At 34.6% G+C, this 12,188-nt stretch overlaps 1 protein-coding gene across 4 annotated transcripts; it reads left to right on the top strand.

The window, feature by feature from the left end:
- The first annotated feature begins 580 nt into the window (after positions 1 to 580).
- Positions 581 to 4,280, top strand: LOC120217152 (COP9 signalosome complex subunit 7-like). 4 transcript variants are annotated; one of them, XM_039214356.1, is made up of 9 exons: positions 581 to 958; positions 1,424 to 1,499; positions 2,106 to 2,194; positions 2,513 to 2,602; positions 2,848 to 2,892; positions 2,978 to 3,048; positions 3,251 to 3,389; positions 3,709 to 3,815; positions 4,025 to 4,106. In XM_039214356.1, exons 1-9 carry the CDS (start codon positions 800 to 802, stop codon positions 4,044 to 4,046), a joined length of 798 nt encoding a protein of 265 aa, XP_039070287.1. In that variant the 5' UTR covers positions 581 to 799; the 3' UTR covers positions 4,047 to 4,106. The 4 variants fall into 4 exon arrangements, with proteins under 4 accessions (XP_039070287.1, XP_039070288.1, XP_039070289.1 ...); XM_039214357.1 differs by having other exon boundaries at positions 584 to 958; positions 3,727 to 3,815; positions 4,025 to 4,105; XM_039214358.1 differs by lacking the exon at positions 3,709 to 3,815 and having other exon boundaries at positions 587 to 958; positions 4,025 to 4,280.
- Positions 4,281 to 12,188: the final 7,908 nt, after the last annotated feature.

Here is a 12,188-nt window from a genome sequence, read left to right as displayed (position 1 = left end):
AACACACTCTAAAATAAAATATATAAATCAAGTGATCTGAGTAAAGAGATGATTATTAATTTGTTACGTTTAGAGGAGTTAAGTTTGAACACGTTGTTTGTAAGGAATTTTTTAGCATTTATGCAAACCAAGTGATCCGATTAAAGAGATGATTATTAATTTATTACGTTTAGAGGATTTAGGTTTGAACACGTCGTTTGTATGAATTTTTTAAAACTTATTGTAAAATGATTCAACTCTTTTACCTTATAATAATCTTTTAGTAATAATAAAATAAAATAAGATATTATTTTATACTTAATAAATGCATCCAATGAATTTGTTAGATATATGGTTTTCATCAAACCCTTAAAAATGTCAAAGCCTCGTGACACCTGTGATCTTGTAGCCTGAAAGTTGCCAATACAGAAAACATCAGCAATTTGCAGTCTTTTCATCTTCTTTCTCTTTTCACGTAAAAACACTTTTGTAATTGTTAAATTACTTATTGAAGTATCACATAAGATATAACAAAATCTGTTACTAAAGAGGCCAAAATCCAGAGGGAAGCTAAAGCGGGGATCTTTCTGTCTCAAAATCTATTCCTCTCTCTCTCAAACCTACCATATCTCACAAATTCCACAATTTTGCAGTATTTTATTTTATTTCAATTCAAAGATTTCCCGCCGCTAAATCCAGTACCAAACCCTCGTCTTTCCCCTCGTCTTCTCTGTAAATATTTCAAAACATTCTTCTACTGTCTTATTTGAGTTCCTTTCCCCCCCTCTCTGGTGTGCTCTGGGGGGTTAAAATTTTGAGGATGGATATCGAGCAAAAACAAGCAGAGTTAATCAATTACTTCGTGAAGAAAGTGTCAGTTCAAGTGGGCTCAGCTCTTGGCTCCGTAATACTCGAAGCGACGTCGCATCCTTTCCTCTTCGCCTTCTCTGAGATTCTTGCCGTGCCCACAGTTGCTGAGGTTTGAATCTATTCCATTCTCAATTTAATTCTCTCTCTTTCTCCCCCTTCATTCTAGGAAAACAAGCAACACCCGATTTGGTTGATGAAAAAATTGATTGAAAAGCTAGGAAATTAGTTTTTTTGATATTGATATATTTGTACACTATTCTCCTGACGTATACCTTGTTTTAGCTGTTTGATTTTTATAAATAGCAGAGGAATACCTTCAATTGAATTAAGTTTGCATTTGAGGGTTGTTCATTAGTCAATGATGTTCAGATTTGGCTCAACTTTACCAGATTTATGGGGAAATTATATATATAAATTGCAAAAGCGAGTTACACTTTCAAAACAATTACATGGTTAGTCTGCTATTAGATGTTGCTTGTCTACAGCATGGCGTCTTAGTTTCCTTGTTGATCAGTTCTTTTTGGCGTTATGCATAATTTAAATTATAGCCATTTGAAATCAATGTACCTTGCAGCTTGAAGGAACTGAACATTCAGTGTACCTTGAGGTTCTTCGGCTGTTTGCACATGGTACATGGAGTGATTACAAGAGTAAGTTGGAACCTATATTGATTGTTTGGTTAGAACTTTGTTATGAATTCAATACACTTGTTCCCTTCCTGTACCATAAGTTCCCTTCCTGCGCAATAATGAGTTTAAATGTGTTATTCACCTTGTTGGTTGAATTTGAGCGTGAAATGTGGTCATATAGAGATGTTTTTGCCTTTTGTAAATGTTAAGTATTTTGATTTTTTAAGTGGAATTTTTCTGTTAAATTGATGATAATAGAGAGAAGCTACTGAAAATGATCATGACGTATAGAGTATTATTCGGATAATCTCATGAAAGGAAATATTATACATGATTATCCAAATGGAAATTTCATGGAGTAGTAATTCAAAAGGCAGTACATTAAAATCAATTGCCCGGCTTAGTGATTTGGCTCCCCCTCCAAACAAACAATATTCTCTATCTTACTTGCTTTTATTATCTTCGCTCTGACAGTGTCTGTTATGTTTATTGTTCCGGGCACAGTTGACAGTAGGATACCTTTTGCTTAATTAAAGTACTTGATATATTTCTTAGTCTTGATTGTTCATATTTTTCTTCTGCTCATCATAATATGATTAACTTTGGCTGGTTAAACTGTTTAACCAGGTAATATTGGTCGTCTTCTTCAATTGCTCCCCGATCAAATTTTGAAGCTAAAGCAATTGACTGTCCTTACACTTGCTGAGGCAAACAAGGTATTCTCTGAGATATGAGGCATTGGCTCATGTAAATATGCTACTTTCTGGTATAGTTTCACTGTAGTGGTTATAATGTGTTTTGATATTCATCAATCATGCCACTTTTATATAATTTACTTCATGAATTGATGAAACCAGTTCTTTAGACTCCTGAAAAAGTTTTTATTTTATTTTATTTTTGGGATTCTGTTTATCCTTCCTAATTGAAAGAGATACATTTGTATATTTGTGGGGAATCTTTTTATGATAATTATTCTATAGGTTTTCTATGTTGGTTGCTTCAAGTTTGTCACTTTTATTAGATATCTTCTCCAGGTCCTACCATACGAACAACTAATGCTGGAGTTAGATATCACAAATGTCCGTGAACTTGAAGATTTTATTATCAGTGAATGCATATACGCGGTAGGTAGTTTCCTTGCATAACTCTTTAGTCCTTTTTAATCCAAATATTTACTCCATCATAACATGCTTTAGCTACTGGAAGTCTGGAACAGCTTCCTTGAAGGCCTTGTGGATTTGATGCTTTAATTTCATTCGACATGGAATGTGCTTTTAAGAGGGAGGGTTGACTTTTGAGGGAAACAAATAGTACCATTGTTAGACTGAAAGTGTACTGATTGTTCATTCTTTTTCAATCTTTTTGTTAGGGTATTGTCAGAGGAAAGCTGGATCAGATGCGAAGGTGTTTTGAGGTATGATTCCTTACCATTTAAGGCTTTTCTCTTTTCATTTCCTTTTGTTCTTGCTTTTTGAATTCTCTAATATTTGTTATGGTAGGTCCAATTTGCTGCTGGGAGGGATTTGAGGCCGGGACAACTTGGGTGCATGATACAAAAACTATCAAACTGGTAAAATCTCTAGTTCTAGTAAGGCGTGCCTTAAGGTCCATGCTGAAGTCCTAGTTGATACTTTTTCCCGTCTGATTTTACATTAGCTTCTTGCTTTGTTCCTTAGAGCTAGCTAGTGGAAGTAGCTCGATGGAAATGCAGTGTTAAATTTGATCAAATATCAGCTTATACATCTGACATCTGTCTACGGGTGTGAACCTAGGTTGGGTACGTCAGACGACTTACTTATCTCAATTCAAGAGAAGATAAAATGGGCTGACACTATGAGTAAGTTGGACAAGAAACATCTGAAGGAGGTTGAAGATAGGGTGGAAGAAGTAAAGAAGTCCATTTCCATCAAGGTCGGTTGACTCCAGTTTTCCTGTTAACATTGATTGCCCTTTTGTTGTAATTCAGTTTTGGACTATTAGAAGGCATGGCTCCCTTAATTTTTATTATATTAATTAATTAATTTTTCTTGGTGATGCTGTGAAAGGTAGTTCTTTTAATTCTTGCAAAACTGCATATATAACTGTATACAGCAAAGTTTGGAGCTTAAAGCTGCAATTTCCTAGTTAAGGTGCATGTGACTTTTAACTGTATGAAGAATTAGCATGCCATGAATTCACTTATTCAATATCAAGATATGTTGGTCGATGTGGCTTACTTACGTTGTGGCAGAAGTTACACTGTAAGCGGGCAGACATCGACTTTCGAGGGGTCGAGGAGATCTACTCTGAACCAGGTGGAGTGATGGACTATGAAGAAGACCGAATCCAACCCAAGAGGTGATTTCTTTATCTACTTCATTTTGTTTCTTTCGATATGCTCAAATATGATCTGTACTGGTGAGATGTAATAGTTTTCATGGTATCAACTTTCATGTTTTCAAGTCATCGCCAGCTTCATTTGATAGCATTTTTTATGCCGAAGAATGAAGATATTTGGTTAAATATTATTTGAACTGACTGCTTCTAATGATATGGAAAAAATACAGGAGACGAAATCCAGTTGTCTGAAGATGGAGCATGCTGACCGGACAGATTTTTGTTCAGGAACAAATGATTGTCCGCATTTGGGACAGTGATACTGCTGCTTTTTCTTTTAGTGAATTTGTCATTGTTGCTAAAGAAATTGAGAATTGTTAGCTCGTCTTCAACTTATTGTTCTTCCTATTGAGTTGGGTAGAGAGGGATCAAATCTGGTGGTGCGGCTAAGAACTTTTAACCATTTAGATATACAATTTTACATTACTGATTGGTCTGAATTTATAAGCTCTATTCCATCAATCAAACTTAATTTTAAATTTTATCAAATTATTAGATAAAGATATCGAAATTTAATCATTTATGTATTAAATATTTTTTGTACTATCACTTTACCGTATAAGTAGTTGATTGTTCATAAATCGTTAAGTCTTCAATAAAATAAATTTTTTTTAAAAGCGACAATATTTTCAACGTCGAGTTATTAATTTAAGAAATGTTTATATCATAAATGTGCTTAAATTACCTTATCTTTATTATTTAAAGTAGGTTTTGGTTAAACTATATAATTTTTTTTGTCAAAATAGATACATAAGTATTTTTCTTTATCAATATTTTCATTTAAAGTATACTTTAATTAATGATACATGTCAAATTTTTTAGAATTTATATGAAAAAGATTAAATATTTTAAATATTTATTTTGATAAAAAAATATTTGACGTATATATTTTGATTAAAAAGATAAATTTATATACTTATTTTGATCAAAAAGTATTTTAAATACTTAGATGAAAAAATAATATACTTAAGTATTTCTTTGTAATATAAACTTAGGTAAAATACACAAATAGTCCTCCCATTATAGGACATTATTTTTTTGTCCCTTGACTATGAGAAGTTATAAAATGGTCCCTCGACTATGCTACATTACTTTGTTGAATTCTGTAACTATTAAAACTTACAAAATGATCACACTGACTATTCATATGTTCCAAACTAATCATTTTTCGTTAAAATTTTATTTTTGAATGAGTTGACGTTAACCTACTGGTTGAGATATAATAAGATTGATGGTTACGTAAATAGAGATTAGATCCACAAAATACTACTCAAACAGTTCTGAGATTATTTTTTTATCATACCTAGTAAATAGGTTAGTGTCCAATTCAGACGCCCATTAAAATTTTAATAAAGAATGATGAATTTAAAACATATAAATAAATAAAAATTATTTTATAAATTTTAATGAAAATAACCTCAGTGATCGAAAATTCCTTATAATATACGATTTTGACCAACTTTTTTTCGATTTGCCAAAATGATCAACAAAATCGTAATGTGATCTCTAAATCGCAACGCGATCTCCAGTATCGCAAATCAGTTTCCAAATTCGTAACGCGATTTTGACTATCACATTGCGATTTTCCAAATTCGCGTTGCGATCAAAAATCGCAACGCGAATATGTAAATCGCAACGCGATTCTGACTATCGCAACGCGATAATACATAATCACAATGTGATTCTGACTATCGCAACGCGATTCTGACTGTCGCAACGCTGAATTTCAAATTCGCAACAGGTTTTAGTTTCGCAACACAAATATTTTGGGTATATAACTAAGCAACATCAACAACTCATAACCTAAATCCCTAAATCGCAACTCATTCCATCTCCATCTATCACTCTCTCCGGCGACATCCGTTCCTATATCCAACGACATCCTTCCCCATCCGGCAACAAGTTTTAGTTTCACAGCTCGTTTGTTTAGTAAATTAATTTACAATAATGAAATCATCTAATGTTGATCATGTTTGGATAGATTTGTGTTTTGGAGGGTCATGGGAGAATGTTCATGGTGTTTTACAATATATGCCTTTACCCATGAATCTTCAACTAAAACTGTCATTAAAAAAGTTAACTTATGAAACTCTAATGTTACGTGTTGCAAATAAATTGAATTTAGAGCCCTTAATTGATTTAGGCTATCTTATCAGAGAAAATGTAAAGTTTATTTGTTAACCGACAATGAAGATGTTGAACGATTCATTGCTTACATTAGTGTTTCGCAAGATGATGTTACATTGTATGTTGTTGAACCTAGAAGTAGTGAAGTTGGGTCAGTAGCGGGTCGTAATCAACTAAGTTTTTCAACCCCAGTTTATGGTGCTCAAAATTTAATGGTTCCACCACAATTTCATCACCAAGCAAATTTTGTTTCACCACATTTCCAATACCAAACACAATCTCAAAAACCACAACCTTTCCCTAATCCAAATCCCAATCAACTTTCATCACCAAATTCTGGTTTTCGTATTAACCAGTTAGACGATGATGAGCCAACAGAAAAAATTGTGAGTACTAGTCGATATTCGAAATTTGATCTTGGTCAATACCTGGACTTTGATCTTGGTCAATACTCGGATTTTGATGATGTTTCAGAAGAAGAAACAGACCCTGCGTGTAATGATTTTGATATTGGTCAATACCCGAATTTTGATGATGAAACAGCCGTTGCTGAGGAAGATGTTGTTGATGATAATCAGGAGGAAGTTACGACTGTGAATGAACATGTTGAACATCCATTCTGTAATTCATATAACCCTGAAGAAGAAGAAGAAGAAATCCCCGAAGAAAAGTTCCCGAAGAAAATGCCACGGGAGTATAACTGGAATATGCCAGAATTACTTCAGATACCAGAAGAAGAGTTAGTAAAAATAGCAGTTGATTGTTACACAAAAATTATTCGTATCAAGAAAGATGATTGTTTTGATACAAAGGAAGACTTGAAGATAGCTTTGTATACGAAATGTGTGGAAGATGGCTATCAACTAAAAGTTAACAAATCAAGCAAAGATCGTTTCGAAACAAGGTGTATGATTGACAAAAACTGTACGTGGCGTATGATTGCAAATAAGATAAAAGATTGCGAAATGTTTCAAGTTAGGACTTTTATTGATAAACATACATGTTCAAGAACCCAAGTTTTTCCTCATCATAGACAGGCAAACAAAAAGGTGTTGGGTGATTTTCTGGCTGAGTTAATGTTTTTGAATGGCAGGGTATATCGGGGACATGAAATTATGACTGACATGAATGCTCGGTTCAAGATTAGTATCTCATATTCTCAAGCTTGGAGAGCCAAATGTTATGCCTTGGAATTGTTGAGGGGGTCGCCAGAAGCATCGTTTGCCCAACTTCCGGCTTATTGTCACAATTTAAAGCTGAAAAATCCTGGGTCGGTAACTCATATCAAAACAGATAGAGATGGACGCTTTGAGTTGCTGTTTATCGCCATTGGTGCTGCGGTTAGTAAATCAATATAATTTTGTTGACTCATTTTTGTTAGTTACATGCATTTCACATTTAAATGATTATATTTCTTGTGTATATGATTTTGTAGATTCGTTCGTTTATTACTTGCATGCGCATAGTTATTATAATTGACGGAGCACATTTAAAAGGTCGATACCTTGGAGTAAACTTATTAGCAGTAGCCATAGATGCTAACAATGGGATACTTCCAATAGCTTACGGGGTTGGAAAATCTGAAACCTCTGATTCATGGACATGGTTTATGGGGTATCTTAGGGATTGCATAGGTCCTATTAGCAATCTGATAATCATATCTGATAGGGTAAACTCAATTGACAACGCTGTTAGAAGGTGTTTCCCAGATGCTTTACATGGACTTTGTGGTGTTCATTTGTATATAAATCTAAAATCAAGGTATGCTAATATAAAAAATACAAATGGACATACTGGAAGGCTGTAAAAGCTTATCGGGAAATAGATTTTAATAAGCATATAAATTGTTTAAGACGTGTTTTGCCTCAGTGTGCTTAAACACTAGAAGATGTTGGGTTTGAAAGATGGTGAAGAATACATCAACTTGGAACAAGATATGGTTTCATGGCGTCTAATAGTGCAGAATCAATCAACGCTCTAAGTCGTCATTCCCGGAAATTACCCATTACTATGTTAATGGAGTTTTTTCGAGCCTCTATTCAACAGTGGTACTACAAGAAAAGAAACCATGCATGTATTATTTCTTTAAATTCGTAACTTATCATATATTTTACTAAGTATTATTTATTTAAATTTACAGGAACATTGAAACATCGTGTTACAACATGGACTGAAAAAAAAAAGATAACGAAATGTGTTGTGAAGTCAACGTCATGGAGAGTTGAACCATGTTCAAACACTTTGTTTGAAGTACTGGATAATAACTTAAATGAGCTTGTCGATCTAAATGCAAAGGCGTGTAGTTGTATGAAATGGCAAACATCTGGTTATCCATGTGGCCATGTTATAAAAGTTGATATTCATCTAAACCAAGATGATTCAAGCGCACACACTATGGATTGCTACACTACAGAAGTATATCGACAGACTTATGCCGAGATTATCTACCCTATTCCATATCCTTCTGAGTGGGACATACCAGATGACTTACAAACAGTTTTGCCACCAGCCATGGATAGAAGGCTACCTGGCCGACCAAAAAGTCACGATCGTATACCGTCTAAGGGTGAAGAGAAGAAGAGATCGACATGTAGTCGGTGCAAGGAAAGTGGTCATACAAGGTTGACATGTGGTTCACCAATGCCATCACAATCATCTTTTCCTCTACCAAAATATGGATCCTCATCAAAATCCAAAGCTCATATGGTGCCAAGAAAAAGGCAATCAAAATCGCAATCAAAATCAAAATCCCAATCACAACCGGCTTCACCTTTTGGGACTATTAACTTAGGTGATTTTTAAATGCAAACGTTGTATTATGTGTATTTTATGTGTAAACTTTTAACATTTTCAGTTAGGCATGTATTAGTAACTTGAGTTTGAGTATTGCTATGATCTGTTAAGTTGTTATCACTTATTACACATTCATTTGATTATCGCAACGCGAATTTGACTATTATGTGTATTTTATGTGTAAACTTTTAACATTTTCAGTTAGGCATGTATTAGTAACTTGAGTTTGAACATCGATATGATTTGTTCAGTTGTTATCACTTATTACACATTCATTTGAATATCGCAACGCGAATTTAACTATCGCAACGCGAATTTGATTATCGCAACTCAAAAATTGCAACGCGAATTTGACTATCGTAACACAAAAATCGCAATGCGAATTTGGCTATCGCAACTCGAATTTGACTATTGCAACGGGAATTTGACTATCGCAACGAGAAAATCGCAAAGCGTATTAGACTATCGCAAAGCGAATTAACTTTCGCGTTGCGATTTTGGCTTTCGCATTGCGATTTTGAGTTTAGCGTTGCGAAAGTGTACCTTCAACAAGTCTTTTGCCTTCAATATGATACAAATTAAAATCAACAAATCAACTTTTACATTTCAATCAATTAAATAAGCACAAATAAGAATTATTTACACATCAATTAAACAAATCAACTTTTACAAACCAACTTTTACAAATCAATTAAACAAGCACAAATAAGAATTATTTACACATCAATATTAAACAAATCAATTTTTACAAATCAATTAAACAAGCAAAAAATGCTAATAATTCTTATTTTCCTCATCAATTAAATAAATCAGACTTTTAAGAATCAATTAAACAATAAAAAAAATTGTACCCCAGACAGTTGTTTATGCACCCATACATCAATTTCACGCAGCTCACTTCAGGATTAACCTGCAGAAACCAAACATTTGCTCAAACAACACTTTCTACACATCTAAAACCAACAAACAATAAATTATTATTGAATTCTAGGTACTTAACAACACTTGCATTTGACTTACAAATTGTTTGTGGACACTTTCATAACGCAGATGCGGGTAGGCATCGTCTCGCATATATCGCTCTAGCCATAAAATACCGAAACCACAAGCCTACTGCACCTCTATCTCTATCGGTGGGAGGTAGAAATTGTGTACTTCCTGTCGTCAAATGCTCCAAGCACATGCATACGAGAGGACCACAATCCCCTCTGCCTTCTTGCGTTTATTGTGGCGCGGTCTCGTCTCTGATAACTGTAACATTGAACTTCTTTGGCTTCTTGTTTCCAGAATAAGTCCAATAATTAATCGCATCCAAGAATTTAGCCAAATGAGAGCTCCATCCCTTAATAATATCTCTTAAATCAGACAATGATATGTAATTTATCATGTTGTCATATACTATTGTCTTCAGGAATGGGAGCTGAAGCTCGACGAGAAGCCAATGAGTACGTTCCAAAATAGGGATAAACACCTGTAATCATAAGTAATAATTCAAATTGCGCACTTATTTATGAACACCTTTAAAATATTTAAAATAAATAAATACTAACCTTATCGACCTCCCACCATACAGGATAAAGTTTAGCTTGTCCATTAGCCAACACATATGATTCCTGTCGTTGATTCTTCAAGTGAACTACGTGAAAAAACATCGGCATAATTGTATATCGCGTATTTTTTTTTTATTTTTCTTCAATTTCCTTACTATTAGAAGACGTGACACCCATGCATCAATATGTTGTTTTACAAAAAAAGACATATATTAGTGAATTACATAAATTTTAAAAAAATTAATCAAAATGAAATATAAGAAGAAATATAAGACTTACCCCCCATCGAAATAGCCTTTGTCTTCAACCCCTAATAACACACCCCACCAAGACCGATCAATCAACAAATGCATATCATCGTTGAGTTTGTATATGTAAGCGTAACACCCTTGGCTCCTCTCATATAGATAAAAATCAACTGCGGTCTTAGCCCAAAGGGTATTATCCAGAATTGTTTCCGGTAGTTGTCTCCTCTCCACTTCATCTGTCGGAATGGTATTGGCCGGTAACTCATACGAAAGCCAACAGTCATCCATCATGTCCGGCACGTGAGGGGGTTTCTCAATAATTCGACATATTACGCCGTATGAATCAGGCTCTTGAATGATGGGAGGGACCTCTTCAACGATGATAGGGGCCTCTTGAACGGTGGGAGGAGACTCTTGAGGGATGATAAAGGCCTCTTGAACGATAGGAGAGGCTCTTAAACGATGACATGTAAGTCAGGCTTCTTCTTACGGAGTCTTCTCACTATTGGGGTGAACGGAGACGTAATGGAACGTGCACGCCGTCTGATGCGTGAACCTCGTCATGCAAGAAAAACCCAACGTAAAGCATCCACCTTATCGGGCCGCTAAAAATAAATTAATACATAAATCAGTAAATAAACAGACATGATATTAAACAGTGAAAACAAAGACAAATATGTTTCAAACTTGCACGGTATTCACCCAAGTGATTATTCTATCATAGTTCAAAAAATGCATCAGATAATATTCAGGAAGTAAGCACTTATAAACATTTAAAAGGACAATATATAGGTTTAGTGCATGTTCAAGGACAACATAAAGAGTAGTAGTTTATTCTTGAAACTTAAATTTGCAACACTGTGAAGTTAGTATTTGTCTTTGTCTTTTGGCTGAAGTAATGCAATCCATTCAAGTTTCAATTTACAGAAGAAGAATAGTTTCTGAAACTTAAAATCGCAACACGAAACTTAAATCGCAACGCGGAAATGACTATCGCAACGCGAATTTGACTATCGCAACGCGAAAATCGCAATGCGAAAATGACTATCACAGCGTGAATTTAGTTTCGCGTTGCGATTTTGGTTTCGCATTGCGATTTTTATTTCGCATTGCGATTATCCCGTTGCGATAGTCAAATTCGCGTTGCGATAGTCATTTCCGCGTTGCGATAGTCATTTTCGCGTTGCGATTTTTAAGTTTCGTGTTGCGACTATTCTTCTTATGCAAATTGAAACTTGAATGGATTGCATTACTTTAACCAAAAGACAAAACAAAGACAAATACTAACTTCACAGGGTTATTTTAGAACTGTTTAGCAGTATTGGCAGCAACCGAATGAATTTACTAAGCAATCTAAGTGAAATTACGAGTAAATCAAGTTAAATATGAAAAATCTTAAACTTACCTCGTTGCGTAGAGTATGAACCTCATTCTGCAATGATGCTACCATCTCACGTAGAGCCACTACCTCACCACGTAAAGTAGATACCTCGTCACGCCATGCACCATTGTCATCACGTAAAGTACCGACCTCCTCACGCAAGGCATTGACCTCATCACGTAACTCCCCTAACTCATCCCGTAGAGGTGAAGGTGGAGAACAGTGAGATAAATGT

The sequence above is a fragment of the Hibiscus syriacus genome, unplaced genomic scaffold (assembly GCF_006381635.1).
Source record: "Hibiscus syriacus cultivar Baekdansim isolate YM2019G1 unplaced genomic scaffold, ASM638163v2 tig00110185_pilon, whole genome shotgun sequence".
Classification (NCBI taxonomy): Eukaryota; Viridiplantae; Streptophyta; class Magnoliopsida; order Malvales; family Malvaceae; genus Hibiscus; species Hibiscus syriacus.
This window is presented reverse-complemented; position numbering and strand designations above follow the sequence as displayed.

What these genes read in the sequence shown, in the direction of transcription:
- LOC120217152 (XM_039214356.1), top strand. Translation starts at nt 800, where the DNA reads ATGGATATCGAGCAAAAACAAGCAGAGTTAATCAATTACTTCGTGAAG. An exon ending in ATACAAAAACTATCAAACTG is followed by an intron (nt 3,049 to 3,250) that starts GTAAAATCTCTA and finishes GTGTGAACCTAG; the next exon opens with GTTGGGTACGTCAGACGACT. An exon ending in GACCGAATCCAACCCAAGAG is followed by an intron (nt 3,816 to 4,024) that starts GTGATTTCTTTA and finishes GAAAAAATACAG; the next exon opens with GAGACGAAATCCAGTTGTCT.